This window comes from Chanodichthys erythropterus, chromosome 8 (genome assembly GCF_024489055.1).
Source record: "Chanodichthys erythropterus isolate Z2021 chromosome 8, ASM2448905v1, whole genome shotgun sequence".
Lineage (NCBI taxonomy): Eukaryota > Metazoa > Chordata > Actinopteri > Cypriniformes > Xenocyprididae > Chanodichthys > Chanodichthys erythropterus.
Genome location: NC_090228.1, coordinates 32,469,316 through 32,490,548, shown reverse-complemented (window position 1 = coordinate 32,490,548; position 21,233 = coordinate 32,469,316). Strand labels below are relative to the sequence as shown.

Here is a 21,233-nt window from a genome sequence, read left to right as displayed (position 1 = left end):
TATCCGGGAGTGACGTGCGGTGACGCGCAGCTAAGATGGCCGCGTCCTCATTTTCGCTTCAAAACTGCTGTTCAGAACTCTATGGGTGACGTCATGGACGCTACGTCCATATTTTTTTACAGTCTATGATCAAACCATATATATTAGCCTACCTGATAACTTCAAGTAAATATGCTGGAAATCCGCACTCATTCAAGGATGTGCATTTATTTCATATAGCCACAACACAAACAACAATTTGCCTCGTTGTCACTGCAGCAGCAGCAACAGTAGACTCTCTGAGCTGGTGTGAGCGAGTGGAGGTGGGGCTAATTTGCATATTCATTGGTCCATGTACATTAAATGAGGCAAGGCTGTAGACTTACATTCAAGCTATTTTAAGGCATGAAGAATTATTTTTCACTTAATTTTTTAAAAAAATATGTAACTTTGGTGATCAAAGATGTGTTTTAAGGGATAAAATAATTGACTACAGGGGGACTTTAAATCTGCTTAGCACTGCCATGTTTAATAGGATATTTTAATGTATTATAGTGAAAATATCAAAAACAAAAAGAAGACACACTATAAATGCTTAAGTATCAAAAATTCTATTACTCACAATGTTTCAGTTCCATGACCTCCATCACGCATATCTAGACAAAATATTCAAAGCAAAAAAATATATAAATCAACTGACGACTAGTTACATCAAAGAGCCATCAATTATCAATCACAATCAATTACTACCTCATCATCACCATCAAACAACAAATGGGCCACTTCATAAATCAACATAACACATAGAAAAAAAAAAGAAAAAAAAAATTGAACTGACTTTTTAAAACACATTGTGTAATAATAAAACGGATACCAAACGGGGATAAAGCCTAAAGTATAACCATCAAACAAAGAAAACATCAATTTACTGTAGTGAATTTAAATAATGAATGACAACAAAATCAGTAAAATAAAGCTAAATCCATAAAATGACCTGCTCCCTCCTAATTTGGATTACATTTGAATACATGACAAATGAGTAAAAAACTATAGCTTAGCTGATCACCTGATAACAAAACTGCATAGATATCGCTCAGTGTATACTTTTATTGATTATGAAATACAATACCTCAGGGTGCTTGGAATACTTACAGAGCCCAAGAGTACAAACAGTTAAATTAATTTAATTCACATTTATTTGTATAGCATTTTTTCACAATACATATAGTTTCAAAGCAGCTTCACAGAAAACATCCATATTACAATTTAGAGTGATCTGTTATCAGAGGTGATGGTGTTTAGGAGCCAAATGTGAAAACGCTCTCCCACCTTCAGTAGTCTTAGATATCCTAGGTACAACCAGAAGCCCAGAGTTTAGTGATCTAAAAGAGCGTGAAAGATTGTAGGGTGTTATAAAATTATTTAAAAACACAGGAGCTAAACCATTTAGGACCCATAGTTCAGTAGCAATACTTTGTAATCGAAATAAAACTTTTTTGGTTAAAAATTATCCAAAATAAATTTTTGAACAAGTACATATCCAGTCAGTGTTCAAAACCATCTCATCTTATCTCAATTCACAACGGTAAGCGTGTAATAATGTTTTATAATAAGATTGACCTGGTGGATTTCAGCGGGAAATTCAAGCATGCAGCAGTTCGTCTTTGCGTCATTATGTCACGCCTGTAAACAGAAAAAAAGGAGTCCCAGCTACTTGGCTTTATCATGAGAGGATGCTGCTTGTAGCACATCCTTTATAGCCTTTTCTCACATCAATCTGATACTGACAATCATCTGTGAAAACTGAAGATTCACCCATAGTCAAAAGCAAAGGACTTCAGACTAATAGTTGCTAATGTTTACCATAAACATGGTTGCTAATGTAACCATACATATTTTGGTCCAGTGTTCTGTCGTCGCTGACAGTGTCAAAACCCAGTCATAAAACTTTAAAATGCACACACAAACATCAACTTTCAGCTGTCTGTAACACAGCCGCTAGCCATAACGACTTATAGTTACCACGTCTGGGATTGGGATACTTTTAAACTTGTGCTGTGATTATGCTACTTCTGGGATGGTTTTGTTGCGCAGACCTGACAACCCTCCACTCCTTTCATGCACTCTGAAGTGTGTAGCCCCTGAATTGGAACACAACTTTTGATGTGTCCCAACTATTCGAATGTATTCGATTTCTCTAATACATAAAATAAGTAAGCTTGACCAGAGTTCTTGTGGGAAGAAGAATTTATTGAAGGTAGTAGTGTAGCACAGTTCTTCAGCATTGAAGTCAGCATCTCGGCCTTCAAAATATTTTAACCCAAAGTTCTGTCCCACAGACAAAAGGGCTAAACACAATAGAACACTGTTAGGACCTCCAACAGGAGATCGATCTACCCTGCAGTCTACTCTAAGCCATGCTGTTTCTTTGTCATTCACACCCATCAGTTTCTGTGGGTGATACGTCTGTATGGGTGTCATGAATCCTGTCAAGTTCCGGACTACAGTTCCCATCATCCTCTTTGCCAGTCATCATCAGTCACATGCACACACTCCTGTCCAATCACCAGTTGCCACATACACCTGCAGCACATTACATGGACTATAAAACACTCACACACACACCACCTTGTTGCTAGGTCTTGTTTTCCCAAGTGTTGCATTTCCAAGCGTTATTTCCTGTCTGCCTGTCCTGTGTTACCGTTCCTGCCTGTCTCCTGTTTGTTGACCCGTTGCTGCCTGTCCTGACCATTGCCTGCACCCTGACTATGATTCTGCCTGTTCCTTGTTGTTCCCGTTTGCTCCCGTTTGACCCTGCCTGTATGACAACGCTCACTGTAAATAAAGCTTTGCATTTGGATCCCTACCTGAGTCCCGCCTTCGTTACAGAAGACCTAGCACATCCTCAGATCCAGCAACTTGGTGAGTGTTCCAGTCTCAGCTATCATGAATCCGTCTGCTCAGTTAATGTGTCTCCGTCAAGGAGAGAGAACCATTGAGGAGTATGTCATGGACTTTATAGAACTGGCACCGTTAACTTGTTTTAATGAGGTGTGCCTCATGATATTCTTCCGCGGTGGACTATCTGACCTGCTCAGTTCCATCATGCCATTGCATCAGCCTGAGGGGTTGTTGGAGCAATATATTGTCCTCGCATTGCAGCTGAGTGGCTCTAGTTTTACCGTGGGTGTCGCGGAGGAACACGACACCACGTTGCATCACATAATGGCTGCCGCTAAAGAGGACATTCACAAGATGGCGTCTACAACAACAACAACGCCAGTTCATACCCCCGCTGATCGCCTAGAGTCAAGTCACGTCTTCGCTGATCACCTAGAGCAACGTCACGCCTTCGTTGATCGCCCAGAGCAATGTCACGTCGCCGCTGATCGCCCAGAGCACCGTCATGCCTTCGCAGATCGCCCAGAGCAACGTCACGCCTTCGTTGATCGCCCAGAGCAATGTCACGTTGCCGCTGATCGCCCAGAGTCAAGTCACGTCTTCGCTGATCACCCAGAGCAACGTCACGCCTTCGTTGATCGCCCAGAGCAATGTCACGTCGCCGCTGATCGCCCAGAGCCACGTCACGTCTCTAGATCAGTCAGAGAACGGCAAGGATTACGTTCCAGTGTGGTTGACCCACCGCTGATTTCAGCACGGGCGGCTGGTATTCCCAAGCATACACCAGCCGTCTCATTCTCAATCCCGCCGGCCGCGCCGCTCTCAATCCCGCCGGCCGCTTCGCTCTCAAGCCCGGTGGCCGCTTCGCACTCAAGCTCGCCGGTTGCAACGCTCTCAAGCTCGCCGGTTGCAACGCTCTCAAGCTCGCCGGTTGCATCACTCTCAAGCTCGCCGGTTGCATCGGTTGCAATGCTCTCAAGCTCGCCGGTTGCATCAGTCACATGCACACACTCCTGTCCAATCACCAGTTGCCACATACACCTGCAGCACATTACATGGACTATAAAACACTCACACACACACCACCTTGTTGCTAGGTCTTGTTTTCCCAAGTGTTGCATTTCCAAGCGTTATTTCCTGTCTGCCTGTCCTGTGTTACCGTTCCTGCCTGTCTCCTGTTTGTTTACCCGTTGCTGCCTGTCCTGACCATTGCCTGCACCCTGACTACGATTCTGCCTGTTCCTTGTTGTTCCCATTTGCTCCCGTTTGACCCTGCCTGTATGACAACGCTCACTGTAAATAAAGCTTTGCATTTGGATCCCTACCTGAGTCCCGCCTTCGTTACAATGGGCCATTTGGTTCATACCTTTCCCACTCCAGTGTCTGATCCTTTTCACAAATATCTAGCTCCCCTCAAGAAAGGGATATTTGATGCAGCAAGGTAGAATATTGGATGGACCAAGTTAGATATCTGGGAACACAAAATAATGGCAGACAGACAAATATACATATACCAAAATATAATACAAATATATAAAATAAAATATACCAAATATACACATTGTGATGAACCATCATTCCCAGTGAGGTTCCTGCAATTATGCTGAAGAATGTCATCTGCCATACAGAATACAAAAAGAAGAGAGAACATAAGTCAAATGTCCCAAAAATGGAATAGCTAAAATGTCTACATAGAAGCACTAACCATTACTTGCCTTGCTTCACTGGATAGTAAAATCTCCTCTGCATTTTCAAGCTCATCAGTATTGTGCAGAGGGACTGAGATGTTAGTAGAGGTTGCTTTGAAGGCAAGAACTGTCTGAAGGATTCTGCTCCGAAGCTTCGACCTGAGACATGGCTTATAAAGATGCTCTGTGGGGAGTGTCCGATTTACTGTGGCTTAAAATATCTTTAGTAAATGGGCAGGGATGACAGAGTTTTTTTTTTACTGCTGTACATGCATCTTTTAGGGTGGAACAGCTGCACTTCATTTTTGCTTTATCCATCATGCAAGTCACACCACTTAAGCATATTGTTTATGATTAAGAAAAGCGAACTCAGCAGACCCAGATCGTACCACTTGAACAAAAAATTGCACAAATGGTACAAATACATACAAATGGTGATGTACATTATGTAGGATGCCACCCCCTTAACCTTAACTTAATGCAGATTTCTCAGAGCCAAAAACAGACTTTCCATCATCTCTTCATCCCATTCTGTCTCAGGAGTTTTAGAGGGTCTATTTATGTAAGCATGAACCAAAATATGAAAGTCTTCACACATTCTCTGCAGATGCAAACCAAAATTAGACTGCATAAACAAACCTGAGGAACTCAAATAAGCTGTGTCAAAGTTCAAAAACATTCTATCTTCAATTTTCAAGGTCAACGCAACGTAGGGGGTCAACGTCATAAGTGGCCACTTTGTGGGGGAGGGGCAGAAGTTATACCTTCATAACTGAGTTTGATAATTGATTAACTTAACAGCTGACATCAACTGGTTTAATACTAATAACACTTATATTAATGACATTTAAATCAATTGAACTAGTTTTGTGATTCCATTTGACAACAAACTTTTGTGTGCATTCACTAACAATGTTAATCAATCAAATAATACACAGTTCAACATTCATTATTTCACTCATGTCCTTTTATTTATTATCTTTCATTCACATTGCAACATTGTCATAGAAAGACAGAAGGGTGTAATATATCTTTCTGTGAATGTAATAATAATAATTAAAAAAACTAACGCTAACCCTAACCCTTGATATGTATAAGACAAAAACGTCAAAATTACAAAAAAGTGAATAAAGTAAATTGTAACTAAGGTGGACAATCACTTTTGGGCCAGATTCATCTGCGCCCTGACCGTAGCCTTACTTTTACACAGATACGAATTTTCTGGTGCCATTTTAAATTGCAGAGCCATTTAAATCTCTTTCCACACAATGAACACAAATGTGGTTTCACATCTGCATGACCTTTCTGGTGTATCTGTAAGTGTGATGGCAAAATGAATTTCTTATTACACTGATCACAACTAAATGGCCTTTCTTCAGATTGAATTTGTTGAACATTTTTGATATTGTTCCTTTTTCTAATCCTCTTTCCACTATCAGAGCACGGCAGCATCTTTCCACAACCTTTTTGCAAATGACGTTTCAGGTCACACTTATATGCGAACCTCTTCTTACACTTAAGACATGTGAAAGGTTTCTCTCCGGTGTGAACTCTCATGTGACCGTCAAGTGTTACTTTCTGACTGAAACTCTTCCCACACTGAGTGCAGGTGTAAGGTTTCTCTCCGGTGTGAACTCTCATGTGACCGTCAAGTGTTACTTTCTGACTGAAACTCTTCCCACATTGAGTGCAGGTGTAAGGTTTCTCTCCGGTGTGAACTCTCATGTGAGTCTTGAGGTTTCCTTTAAATCTGAAACTCTTTCCACAGTCATCGCACTTGAAAAACTTCTTTCGCCTGTTACTTTTTAAGTGCCTTTTTAAATGCCAGCTAAGACGTCTCTTGTCTGGGAAACTCGTTCCACACTGTTGACAATTAAAAGAGATCTCTTCTGAGTGAAGCTTCATGTGGAAAGCAAGGGTTGGTTTACATGTAAAACATTTTCCACACTCAAGACACATGAATGGCTTCTCTTTTGTGTGACTTCTCATGTGAGCCGTAAGATTTCCTTTGCTTGAGCAAATCTTCCCACACTGTTTGCAGACATAAGGGCTCTCACCAGTGTGAACTCTTATGTGGGCATCAAATGTTTTCTTATATGAGAAGCTCTTCCCACACTCTTTGCAGGTGTAAGTACTCTTAACACTGTGACTTTTCATGTGCGAATCAAGAATTGGCTTAAGTCTGAAACTCTTTCCACACTGATCACATTTGAATGGCTTCTCCCCAGTGTGAATTGTCATGTGAGTCTTAAGAGTTGCTTTGAGCGAGAAGCTAGTCCCACACTGATCACATGTGAAAGGCTTCTCTCCAGTGTGACATCTCATGTGGGAATCAAGTTGTGCTTTACATGTGAAGATCTTCTCACAGTGTTTGCAGGTGAAAGGGTTCAGAGTGTTTACTCCGTTCTCTCCTGGGTGTTCTCTCTGCATGTGGCAATTAAGGGATTTTTTCAATTTGAAGCTCTTTCCACACTGTTCACATGTGAACAGCTTCTCTCCAGTGTGAACTGTCATGTGGGAATTAAGGCTTCCTTTGTGAACGAATCTCTCTCCACACTGTTGGCATGTGAAATGTCTGGTGTGAACTTTCATGTGGCATTTAAGGTTATGCTTTTCATTGAAACTCTTTCCACAATGAGAGCAGGTGAAGTTACTTTTAGATTTGGTCTCATGTGCTTTATTTAGTGAAGACATTTCAGTCTGAACGGATTTCTCTACATCAGTTAATACACAGTCTGTTAGTTCTTGATTCTCCCCTTTCAGAGCCATCAGGTCTAAAACAAAAAAAAAGACAAAAGTTAATGGCATTTTAAGGGCTCAAAGCAACAGCCATCAAAACCAATATTGTGTAACAAAACTGCATTGCTATAGACCAATCCTGAATCTGCAATTCAGGTCAAAATATGAGAGAAATGTAGTCCTCTTCACTAATGCAATGGTACATGTGAACAATTTCAGTCAGGATTTAAGAACCATTATTTAATGAAGTTATAAATGACCTGCTTTTGGCACCTTATCACGAGGACATCTTTCTTTTAGTGCTATTAGCTCTTTTGACAACGAATCACAACATACTAAACATCTTAAAACACAAGTATGGAGTGCAACAGGGCTCAGTATTAGGTCCTCTGCTTTTTTCATAATGTGCCTTTATTTCCTAATATTGGGACATTATCATTGGATGTTTTGCCACTGAAACTCAGCTTTAACTTTCCTCACAATGTGATGAAACTGCACAACTGTCCAAGTTAGCATAGATGGTTGATACTGCCACAAAATCAACAAACTCATTACACTGACAAAAAACAAGTAATTAATAATGAATATAATCAGTAATTAATTTTATTGTTAATGTTAATTACACTGATGCCACATGAAACAGTTCTCACCTGAGTGTTTTGTCTTTTTATGGAGATTAAGGGATACTTGAACGGCTTGATCACGTGAGCGGCTTTTCTCCAGTTTACAAATTTAAAATTCTTTCCACACTAATGACAATTTACAATTTACACATATCACTAAGTATATCATGTATCATGAACAGTTATTATCGCTTCACCTGCCATTTTTCGCAATTGTCCTTGCTTGCTTAACTGCATAAAGTCTGATGATTCAGCTGTGCACAGATCCAGATGTTAATACTGGCTTGTCTAATGCCTTAAACACTTTTCTGTAGTCTTTTGCATGAACAGGATTTACATAAGGAGGAACAAACAATGGCATTTGAGACTCACTGTATGCCATTATTTAACTATGCCCAGGTAAATTAAAATTTTCCAATCTAAGGCACTTTTAAACAAATAGACGTCTCAAAACAAGTATGGAGTGCAGCAGGGTTCAATATTAGGTCCTCTGCTTTTCTCCTAATATATGCTGTCCCTGAGGGACATTATCATTAGAGTTCACTATGTTTTCTATTTCTATTAAAACAACAAACTCGCAACATGTACTGTCCTAAACTAACTGGAGACTGCTGATAGCACTTAGATATATTGTTGCCATATTGTTAGTTTGATTTCTTCTACTGCTCTCCTCATCTGTAATCACTTAGGATAAAAGCATCTGTTAAATGATTAAATGTAAAATCAATGGATTTAAATTTCCTCACAATGTGATGAAACTGCACAACTGTCTTAAGTTAGGAGAGAGTGTTGATTTTGCAGCTGTATCAACCAACTGATGATAGATAATGAAAATAATCACCAGTTCATTATTGTTTATTGATCACATCTGCACACAGTGCATGGAAAAAAATCACTTTACAGTAGTGAATAATGCATTTCTGTGGATCCCACACTGTTTGCAGGTGTAAGGACTCTCACCTGTGTGACTGTTCATGTGTAAATCATGAGTTGCTTTATGTTTGAAACTCTTTCCACACTAATGACGTATAAAACATAACTCACCTGAGTGTTTTCTCTTTGTGTGGGAATTGAGGGTTACTTTAGTTCGGAAACTCTTTCCACACTGATCACATGGGAATGGCTTCTCTCCAGTGTGAATCACTGTGTGGTAATTAAGGGTTACTTTACTTCTGAAACTTTTCCCACACTGATCACATGAGAACGGCTTCTCGTCACTGTGAACTCTCATGTGAGATTGAAGATTTCCTTTTGAAATGCAACTTTTTCCACACTGTTGACATGTGAACGGCTTCTCTCCAGTGTGAATCATCATGTGGTAATTAAGGCTTGCTTTTGCAGTGAAAATCATCTCACACTGTTGGCATGTGAAACGGTTCTCTCCAGTGTGAATTCTCATGTGGATTTCAAGTTTATGTTTTTGGGTGAAACTCTTTCCACAATGAGAGCAGGTCAAGTCACTGTTAGATTTCGGTTTTCTGATTTTTTGTTTCAGTTTGTGTGGATTTTTCTACATCCATGAAATCATGTCTCTTATATTGATCTTTCTCTTCTATTTCTTTCAGTTCTTCATCCTCTTTCAGTCCTATTGAAACACACACACACAAATTAATAATGAATATAATCACTACTTAATGTTATTGTTAATGTTAATTACACTGATGCCACATAAAACAGTTCTCACCTGAGTGTTTTGTCTTTTTATGGAGATTAAGGGATACTTTGATTTGGTAACTCTTTCCACAATGATCACATGTGAACGGCTTCTCTTCAGAGTGAACTCTCATGTTGGAATTAAGGTATATTTTTTTAGTGAAACACTTTCCACACTGTTGACATGCGAAAGGCTTCTCTCTCGTGTTAATTTTCTCTCCTATTTCTTTCAGTTCTTGATTCTCTTCTTTCCGGTCTAAAGTGAAAAAATAAAAATTAATAGCAGTTTAATGGCTCAAAGCAACAGGCATCAAAACCAGAATAAAAGTATTAAAATATCAAAACCAACATTGTGCAACAAAACTGCAGTCATAGACCAATGCTGATTCTGCCATTCAGGTCAAAAATATTAGAAAAACAGTTTATAAATGGAGTTTATATAAGATTTAATAAAGCTATAAATTACCTGCTTTTGGCATATGATCATGAGTGCATCTTTCTTCTAGTGCTATTAGCTCTTTTGACAACATAGTTCACAATATTATTTTGGATAGCTTAAGAATTGTTGATAAGCATTAACATGGTTAAAGTCAAATCTATCCACATGTTAATAATTAGTTTATACAAATTAGTGGTGGGCATAGATTAATTTTTTTTTTAATCTAGATTAATCTCACTGTAATCTTGGAATTAATCTAGATTAATCTAGATTAAAACGGCTCATTTGAATTCTGCCGAAGACATTCAGAATATGTGTGCTACCCAAATAATGACTAAAAGTAATCCGCCATTTTGTACGAGAAAGCAGTCAAGAGTTAGAAGATTAACCTCGGTGGAGTTAAACTTGAAAAATTGTGTATATTGACATCTTTCCGTGTTTAAATAAACATGAATGAACATAAGAATCAATGTCGTTTTAATGCTATAAATGGACTCGTAGTAAGAGATGATCGGTTCACGAGCCTCTTGAGCTGAGGGGCTACAGCAATCTGTCACGACCAGGGTTTGACATTAACTTTTTTGCTCACCAGCCACTGTGGCTAGTGGTTTTCCAAAGTTACTAGCCACTCAGCATTTTCACTGGCCACAATTTTGATGTTGGTAAATTACATTTTATATGATTAAAGTTGACTTTATTATGCTTAAATTACTTTATTTTGAGTAATTTTACTTGATTTAGAAGATTTAAAACCCTTTCAAACTTTTAAATGCAGATCGACCACCCAAATCAAGACTACATTGTATATCAGCTGGTATGTACAGGTGGGCAAGAGGTGGACAATATGAGCATGGGCTAATATGAGAAGTTATTTGTGTTAGGCTATATAAAAGAACAAAGAAGCAAATTACAAAAACAATAGTAAGTATACAGAAGATATACAGTAGTTTTAACATACAGTAGTTTTAACATATAGCCTACATTCATTTAACATCTTTTGTTGTTTGATTAACATTAATGACCTATTTAATTGGGCAGCTGAATGCATGGACGTAACTGACCCATATTCAGTACTCACCTGTTTACGTCCACTTAAGCCATAACCGACTGTATTCACGTGAGATACTCCACACGATGGACATTTAGACATCTGTGTGCACATATATTTGACTAATAAGGCGCGAGGAAAACTGATCGCGCTCGCGACAGAGAGCGCACGCGATTGCATTCAGCGCAATTCCGCCTATCCCTCCATCACTAACTGCACGTAAATAACGAATTGTGTGATTGGATTGTAATTTTGTGCTTTGTTTAATATCATAAGTAACCTGCTCTGTCTTGTCTGTCGACGTGTTGTCAGTGTCCTCTTTGCTCCGCAAAGTATTTTTCACTGCGTCTGGCGTGATAGTGCCATGTCTTGTCGGACAAAGCAACAGTAACTAAGGGGGGCGGGTCTTTGCGAAGGGTCAATTTGGCTAGATATACATCTGCGCTAAAATATCAAGGTGAAAGTCATCATAGCTTGCGTAGTATAGACCCAGCTCCCAACCCAACTTTGAGAATAGATTAACGGCAATATTTTTTTTTATCGCCCGATAAGAGTCTCACGTTAACGCAGCACGTTAACGCCGATAACGGCCCACCACTAATACAAATAGATGTCTTAAAAAGTATGGAGCACAACAGAGCTCAGTATTAGGTCCTCTGCTTTTCCTAATACAGTGGGTACGGTAAGTATTCAGACCCCCTTACATTTTTCACTCTTTGTTATATTGCAGCCATTTGCTAAAATCATTAAGTTCATTTTTTCCCTCATTAATGTACACACAGCACCCCATATTGACAGAAAAACAAAGAATTGTTGACATTTTTGCAGATTTATTAAAAAAGAAAAACTGAAATATCACATGGTTCTAAGTATTCAGACCCTTTGCTGTGACACTCATATTTAACTCAGGTGCTGTCCATTTCTTCTGATCATCCTTGAGATGGTTCTACACCTTCATTTGAGTCCATCTGTGTTTGATTATACTGATTGGACTTGATTAGGAAAGCCACACACCTGTCTATATAAGACCTTACAGCTCACAGTGCATGTCAGAGCAAATGAGAATCATGAGATCAAATGAACTGCCTGAAGAGCTCAGAGACAAAATTGTGGCAAGGCACAGATCTGGCCAAGGTTACAAAAACATTTTGCTGCACTTAAGGTTCCTAAGAGCACAGTGGCCTCCATAATCCTTAAATGGAAGACGTTTGGGACGACCAGAACCCTTCCTAGAGCTGGCTGTCCAGCCAAACTGAGCTATTGGGGGAGAAGAGCCTTGGTGAGAGAGGTAAAGAAGAACCCAAAGATCACTGTGGCTGAGCTCCAGAGATGCAGTCGGGAGATGGGAGAAAGTTGTAGAAAGTCAACCATCACTGCAGCCCTTCACGAGTCGAGACTTTATGATGGAAGCCTCTCCTCAGTGCAAGACACATGAAAGCCTGCCTGAAGGACTCCAAGATGGTGAGAAATAAGATTCTCTGGTCGGATGAGACCAAGATAGAACTTTTTGGCCTTAATTCTAAGCGGTATGTGTGGAGAAAACCAGGCACTGCTCATCACCTGTCCAATACAGTCCCAACAGTGGGAAATCGAGGGAAAGATGAATGCGGTCAAGTACAGGGATGTCCTGGACGAAAACCTTCTCCAGAGTGCTCAGGACCTCAGACTGGGCCGAAGGTTTACCTTTCAACAAGACAATGACCCTAAGCACACAGCTAAAATAACGAAGGAGTGGCTTCACAACAACTCCGTGACTGTTCTTAAATGGCCCAGCCAGAGCCCTGACTTAAACCCAATTGAGCATCTCTGGAGAGACCTAAAAATGGCTGTCCACCAACGTTTACCATCCAACCTGACAGAACTGGAGAGGATCTGCAAGGAGGAATGGCAGAGGATCCCCAAATTCAGGTGTGAAAAACTTGTTGCATCTTTCCCAAAAAGACTCATGGCTGTATTAGATCAAAAGGGTGCTTTTACTAAATACTGAGCAAAGGGTCTGAATACTTAGGACCATGTGATATTTCAGTTTTTCTTTAAAAATCTGCAAAAATGTAAACAATTCTGTGTTTTTCTGTCATTATGGGGTGCTGTGTGTACATTAATGAGGAAAAAAATTCATGTGTAAATCATGAGATGCTTTATGTTTGAAACTCTTTCCACACTAATGACGCATTACTCACTTGAGTGTTTTCTCTTTGTGTGGGAATTAAGGATTACTTTACTTCGGAAACTCTTTCCACACTTATCACATGCGAAGGGCTTCTCTCCAGTGTGAATCATCATGTGGTAATCAAGGCTTGCTTTTGCAGTGAAACCCAATCCACACTGTTGGCATGTGTAACGCTTCTCTCCAGTGTGAATTCTCATGTGGATTTCGAGTTCATGTTTTTGGGTGAAACTCTTTCCACAATGTAAGCAGGTCAGATTGTTAGATTCGGTTTTCTGATTTTTCGTTTCAGTCTGTTTGGATTTTTCTAGATCCAATGAATCATGTCTCCTAGATTGATCCTTCTCTTCTGTTTCTTTTTGTTCTTGATCCTTTTTCAGTCCCTTCAGGTCTAAAGCAAAAACAAGACAAATACACGTTAATGACAGTTTAATGCCTCAAAGCAACAGAAATCAAAAGTATAAATACATCAAAACCAACTCTATGAAACAAAACTGGGTTGTTATTATAGACCAGTCCTGAATTTTCAATTCAGGATATAAGCACAATCATTTATTAAAGTGATACGTGACCTGCTTTTGGCATCTGATCATGAGTGCATGGATACTATTAGTTCTTTGACAATGGATCACAACATTTTATTGGATAGCTTGAGAGTCATGTAGTCATTTGTTGATAAGCATTAGCACTGTTTAGGTCAAATCTACTGCTAATACTATGTTTAAAGGTCCCCTAGAACCCTATTTCACAAGATGTAACATAAGTCTAAAGGTGTCCTGTGATGGCCAGAAGGAAGCATGTCACCTTCAGCACCATGGAAAGCACCATCAGAGCCACCCAGTGATGTTCAGGACCAGGAATAGCTCCTCCAACACAGGTGTGCAGTTTCCCTTCTGACAGCTGTTGGGCCCAAGGTTATTATAGTTTTGCATTTTTCATTAGTTTTTATTAGGGATTCAAGCATGTAGTGCTGAAACCCTATTGTATTTGTTAGGATTTTTATTATTTTTCTTGTGCCATTAATCTGATCGTGCAGCCCAAACCGCAAGGCCTAGAGACTTGAAACTTTGTCAGATGATAGTACAAAAATCGAGGAGAGGTTGACAGAGTATGACCCCATCAGCCAATAGGTGGCGCTACAGCAATAAAAAGAAGAAAATCGTTAATAACTCCTAGACCGTTTATCCTAGAATCAAGTGTATTATATCATTGTAATCCTTGATCCAAGACAGATTTAATTTACTGTATGCAAATTTTCCGCCATTTTGAATTTTGTCCAAAACCTACTTTCGCGATCTAGTCCTAGGTTTTTCACCCGATCGGAACCAAAACATTCCAGAAATGTTCTCTGGAATCTGAATATCACAAGTTATCAAAAAAAAGTTGAAATTTTGATTCACGGTCACTAAGGGGTGACAAAATGTAAATTAAATGTACATTTTACTAAAATGGCTATAACTCGAGAACGAAATGAGATATTTGCACCAAACTCGGTAAACATTTGTATGGGCTCAGTCTTTGGTCACGATAAAAAAATCCCGTCGATTGGACACTAGGTGGCGCTATAATTTGAAGAAAAAAAAAAAAAACAACATCATGAAAACGGCTGCAACTAAGCAACCGTTGGTCTGATTGACTTTAAATTTGGCATGCAGTGTCTTGGTCCAAGGGGGCATGATAGTCTATGAGGACATTGACGTATCTCAAAAAACATGGCCGCCATCGGCCAATGAATTTTGAGCATCTATTAGACAAGGTTAACGGAGGCCAATTGGAACGAAACTTGATGGGCATGTTTGACTCATGGTCCTAAAGGTCTGAAAGAATTTTGAAAGAAATCGGTCACAAGTGGGCGCTAACGAGTTTTACGCCTCAGTAATCACGTGATGTTTCATAAAACCACATAATTTGCATATCATTTGATAGATCTCCTCATGCTGAGCAACTTTGCCTCAAGAACTATTGCTGTCAATAAAATCGTTCATTAATTATTTGCAAATATGTGAAAAACCTATTTTTGTGAACTTTTTCAACTGATCAAAACAAAACCAGTGTAGGACAATTCTATTAACTCTCTAGATCAATAATTATTTAAAAAAAGTTGAACTTTACCCTTTGGATCACTATAACTGCATCAATTAGAAAATGGGTGTGGCTAAATTTACCCAAAAGCCTATAAAACCTAAACAAAAACTCAGATCTTCACGAAATTAAGTGAGCACATGCAGCACATGACTCTAAAGAAGCATGCCAATTTTTATGGAGATCTGAACATAGGTGGCGCTATAACTGTTAAAGCTTTAAAATCCATATATTTTCAATGGTAAATTGCCTGTTTTGGCTGAAAATGGTCAGTTTCTTCTATGATTTAGGTGGTTACATGCTTGCTAAATAAAACTTAAATATCTTTTAAACTTTAAAATATCTTTTTATGCATATGTGCTTAAAGGCCAATGCTTGAACCCCCGGTAAATGCTGCTTGCAGCTTTAATTTTTTGATTTAGTTCTGACTTTTTGTTTTCCAATTCAGTTTAGTTTTAATTAGTTCTTAAGTGGGTTTACTAGTTTAGTTTTTATTTTTTGAAAATGCTTATTTTTAGTTTAGTTTTTATTAGTTTTAGTGTTAGTTTTAGTCTTTCTTTTTTTAATAATTTGGGTTATTTGTCAGGGGCAAGATTCAAAAAGGTCAGAAAAAGTATTGTGTAATAATAACTCAACAAAAACATCATACAATTTTAGAAAAAAATATTCATTAAAAAATAAACCTGTACATAAAATGTACATATGGGCAGAAATATGTAAACAGTCTCAACAATCTGCAGTAAGTGCAAAATTAAGTGATGTGTGCCAGTAAAAAACCTAAAGAGCCAAGAGACTAAAAAAAACATACATGAACCGCATGTATTCAACCCATTTTTTAAGGCAGTTTTTATTTTTATTTCAGTTAACGTTTTTTCCCAGCTAGTTTTGTTTTTTCGTTCGTTTTCATTAATGATTATAAGGTTATGACATATAAAACATTACTCACCTGAATGTTTTCTCTTTGTGTGGGAATTAAGGTTTACTTTACTTCGGAAACTCATTTCACAATGATCACATGTGAACGGCTTTTCTCCAGTGTGAATCATCATGTGGTAATTAAGGGTTGCTTTCGTAGTGAAACCCAATCCACACTTATCACATGGGAATGGCTTCTCTCCATTGTGAATCATCATGTGGGAATTAAAGGTTACTTTACTTCCGAAACCCTTTCCACACTGATCACATGCAAACGGCTTCTCGTCACTGTGAACTCTCATGTGGGATTGAAGATTTCCTTTTGAAATGCAACTTTTTCCACACTGTTGACATGTGTAAGGCCTCTCTCCCGTGTGAGTCATCATGTGGTAATTAAGGCTTGCTTTTGCAGTGAAACCCAATCCACATTGTTGGCATGTGAAACGGTTCTCTCCAGTGTGAATTCTCATGTGGATTTCGAGTTCATGTTTTTGGGTGAAACTCTTTCCACAATGTGAGCAGGCCAAGTCACGGTTAGATTCGGTTTTCTGATTTTTTGTTTCAGTTTGTGTGGATTTTTCTAGATCCAATGAATCATGTCTCCTAGATTGATCCTTTTCTTCTGTTTCTTTTTGTTCTTGATCCTCTTTCAGTCCCTTCAGATCTAAAGCAAAAACAAGACAAATACACGTTAATGACAGTTTAATGCCTCAAAGCATCAGAAATCAAAAGTATAAATACATCAAAACCAACTTTATGCAACAAAACTGGGTTGTTATTATAGACCAGTCCTGAATTTGCCATTCAGCTCTACAATATTAGGAAAAAAGATTCCCCCTCACTATGCTATGATACTTGAGTATTTAAGCACCATCATTTATTAAAGTGATACGTGACCTGCTTTTGGCATCTGATCATGAGTGCATGAATACTATTAGCTCTTTAACAACGGGTCACAACATTTTATTGGATAGCTTGAGAGTCATGTAGTCATTTGTTGATAAGCATTAGCACTGTTTAGGTCAAATCTATCTGACTGCTAATACTATGTGTCAGTTAAGTTTCAGCTCAAAATACCACAACAATGTTTTAACTGCCTGTTTTGGGGTGTGATTAAAAATGCGCAGATTCTGTGCATGTCTATAATACATTTCATAAAGTTCACAGAGCTAATATAACCCTCAAAATGGATCTTTACAAAGTGTTTGTCATGCAGCATATCAGATCACATAAATACGGCATATATTCTGGTCTCTGTGAATACAGTAAGAAACGATGGTAATTTTAACCACATTTAACAGTACATTAGCAACATGCTAACAAAATATTTATAAAGACAATTTACAAATATCACAAAAAATATCATGATATCATGGATCATGTCAGTTATTATCGCTCCATCTGCCATTTTTCGCTGCTGTTCTTGCTTACTTATCTGCATAAAGTCTGATGATTCAGCTGTGCACAGATCCAGATGTTAATACTGGCTTGTCTAATGCCTTAAACATGGGCTGGCATATGCAAATATTGGGGGCGTACATATTAATGATCCCGACTGTTGCATCACAGTCAGTGTTATGTTGAGATTTTTCTGTAGTCTTTTGCATGAACAGGATTTACATAAGGAGGTGCATACAATGGCACTCACTGTATGCCATTATTTAACTATGCCCAGGTAAATTCAATTTTCCAATCTAAGGCACCTTTAAACAAATAGATGTCTCAAAACAAGTATGGAGTGCAGCAGGGTTCAATATTAGGTCCTCTGCTTTTCTCCTAATATATCCTGTCCCTGAGGGACATTATCATTAGAGTTCACTATGTTTTGGCAGTGATACTCAGATAACATTTCCTCACATGATGGAACTGCACTGTCCACTGTTAATACAGGATATTACTAATTTTGCTCTATCAAAAAAAAAAAAGAAAAAAGGATTAGCTCACTTTCAAATGAAAATTAGCCCAAGCTTTACTGACCCTCACCCCATCCTAGGTGTATATGACTTTCTTCTTTCTGATGAACACAATCAGAGTTATATTAATAAATATCCTGACACATCCGAGCTTTACGATGGGGATGAGCTGAATGAGCTGAAGAAAGTGTCTCCATCCATCATAAACGTCTATTCCACATGGCACCGGGGGGTTAATAAAGGCCTTGTGAGGTGAAGCGATGCGATTGTTTAAAATACATATCCATATTCCGCCCAACTACCTTTCGTATTCAAGTTACGAAGAAAGTGTAAACTGGCGTCAGGTAATTTCCACTATTTCCAGTCAAAGTTGAATAGGGAAGGTGTAGGACGTAGCGTAAGCTTTCTGCATACGTTGAATACAGAAGTCAATCTGGTGGAAGCTAGATATTTTACTTCATAACTTGTTTAAATATGGATATTTTTACACAGATGCATCGATTCACTTCAGAAGGCCTGTGGAGTACATGATTGGTGGAAGCACTTTCTTTCACTCATACTCGATCACGTTCACTGCCATTATAAAGCTCGGATGCATCAGAATATTTATTAATATTTCTCCAATTGTGTTAATCAGAAAAAAGCTAAGTCATATACACCTAGGATGGCTTGAGGGTGATTAAGCTTAAGCTAGTTTCATTTGAAAGTGAAGTAATCCTTTAAAGGTATAGAAGCCTGTTTGTTACTAATGTGGTTAATCAATTTATCCGTTATTATATTTTGTACTTCCACTTTAAGGAGCCATTTTGGGATCTGCCGGGGGTTAGCCATTTTAAACAGGAAGTGATGTGGCAATGGCAGGGGGAAGGGAGACAGTTTTTTGAACTACACTATACTGCTCTACACTGTTTTGGAATCACGATTTTGCTTTCACATTTTTGTTACAATAAAAGGACTGATCAAACAGTTTGTAGCGTCAAATGTACTTTCCCCATTGGAAATGGCTATAAACCAAAAGGAAGCCACTAGGATTAGGATTAGTCCACTTTTAAATAAACTTTTCCAGATAAATCTCTTCAGCGGAAAAGAAATGAAGGTTTTTGATGAAAACATTCCAGGATTATTCTCCTTATAGTGGACTTCAATGGACTCCAAACAGTTGAAGGTCAAAATTACAGTTTCAGTGCAGCTTCAAAGGGCTTTAAACGATACCAGACGAGGAATAAGGCATAAGAGTTTTGAAGAATGTTGAAACGGGAAGTATGTTTAAGGCAATATTTTGTGTTTATAAAGCATAAACGGTTGTATTTTTTTTCCGAAAATGACCGAATATTTCGCTAGATAAGACCCTTATTCCTCGTCTGGTATCATTTAAAGCTCTTTGAAGCTGCACTGAAACTTATTTTGACCTTCAACCGTTTGGAGGCCATTGAAGTCCACTATAAGGAGAATAATCCTGGAATGTTTTCATCAAAAACCTTAATTTCTTTTCAACTGACGAAAGAAAGACTTGAACATCTTGGATGAAATCTGAAAAAATCAGGAATGTGAAAACATTGTGCCAAACTTGGGTCTTTAGTCGACAGATTAAATCCCATCCTACTGTGCGCTTCCCATAATGTTTATACATTAGGTCAGTAGTCGTTCTTTTGTAGCTGTCCACTACGAAAGCAATCCAGTCGAACGAGTTTTCAACTACCTCTGGAAGTGGTCGAAAGTAGACAAGCTCAAAACCTTTTACACCCTGTTCACACCCTTCACATTTAGCATAGTCCACTTCCACAATCCGATCGACCAAAACGCATCTTAATACTGTTACGGCCCCGGTCTAGGTCAGGACCGCAACATAAATGGCACGACACAAAATGGCCTTTAAAGTACTCATTTTTATTTTCTTAATTTTTTTCTTAGGCTCTTTGCTCAAGTCTTTTGTGCGGCAGCAGTTAGAAATAATTAAAAAAACATGAAAAGTACATAAACAAAAGAACAGAAGCAAATGATCAGGGGTGAGCAAATGCCAAAATAATAAACAAACAATACTCTAACTTCCCATTAATTAACTACCTTCCCTGTGCATTCAAAAGTAAAGAAAACAAAATACAACAACATAACCTCACTCCTTAACTAAACCACAAAACAGGAGAAAAGGTGGTGGCCAAGTGGCCTACAAAAATCAGGCACTCACCCCCTACAGCTTCGCACATGGTTTACAAACATGTCAGACAATGAAGTTCAGGACACAAGGCTCTCACAATGGTTTACAATACTCTTAGATTATAACTTGATTTAACAGCATTTCACTTAGAGCTTCACACCAGAATTGACACATGAACAACCGTAATCAGGGAGAGAGACACACAGAAGAGATCATTGCAAACAAAGAGTACAGAGGAAACGAGAGCAAAAGTGAGAGCGCCCTCCAGTGAGATCCAGAAGAATTTATAGTCCAGGTCTCCTCTCTGGTCCAATCAACGAACAGTAACAGTCTCTCATCAAGCCATAGGCCAATCCTGTTAAAAGAGAGACACACATACACAGCGTACACAACATACAATACGTCATAGACATAACAATACCAGGTGGTTTTTAGCACAGAGTCTAACGTAGTAAAGAGCGATACCATTGTGCAGCATTTACTAGTGCTGGGTATTGTCACAGTTTTTTACCTGTGGGCCGCGGAACCAAACAAGTTATCAAATGAAGACACCAGAAAGACCACTGTTATTAATGAGACTGTTACAATACACCATCCCACCACTAGTGGCAGTAATGCCTCAGTTAGTTGTTAAACAAGCGCTAATAAGCAGAAGACACTCAGTCAACCGTAGCCTGTAGCAAAAGTTATGGAGAAATTTTTAAAGCGGAAAAGTGGAGACCAAAGTTGCGCCAACCCGCCCCAAAAGTCAAGATTTTGATGCAAATACAATCCTGACTTCATTAAGTACGGATTTGTGAATGGAGGTGACGAGGCAGAGCCAAGAGCCCAGTGTGTGGAGTGTGGGCTAATGCTGTCCAACAAAGCACTGAAGCCTTCAAAACTAAAGCAGCATCTAGAAACCAAACATCCATCGCTTGTGGGAAAGTCG

General features: G+C 38.7%; 1 protein-coding gene across 1 annotated transcript; it reads right to left on the bottom strand.

Moving 5' to 3' along the window:
* Positions 1-3,563: 3,563 nt before the first annotated feature.
* Positions 3,564-20,351, bottom strand: LOC137025149 (zinc finger protein 721-like). The gene is made up of 9 exons (XM_067393181.1): positions 20,333-20,351; positions 16,266-16,898; positions 13,293-13,628; positions 12,631-12,753; positions 9,615-9,839; positions 9,445-9,515; positions 8,975-9,362; positions 5,758-7,342; positions 3,564-3,921 (listed from the first exon to the last, which is right to left on the bottom strand). The coding sequence occupies exons 1-9, from the start codon at positions 20,349-20,351 to the stop codon at positions 3,564-3,566; spliced, it is 3,738 nt and encodes a 1,245-aa protein (XP_067249282.1).
* Positions 20,352-21,233: the final 882 nt, after the last annotated feature.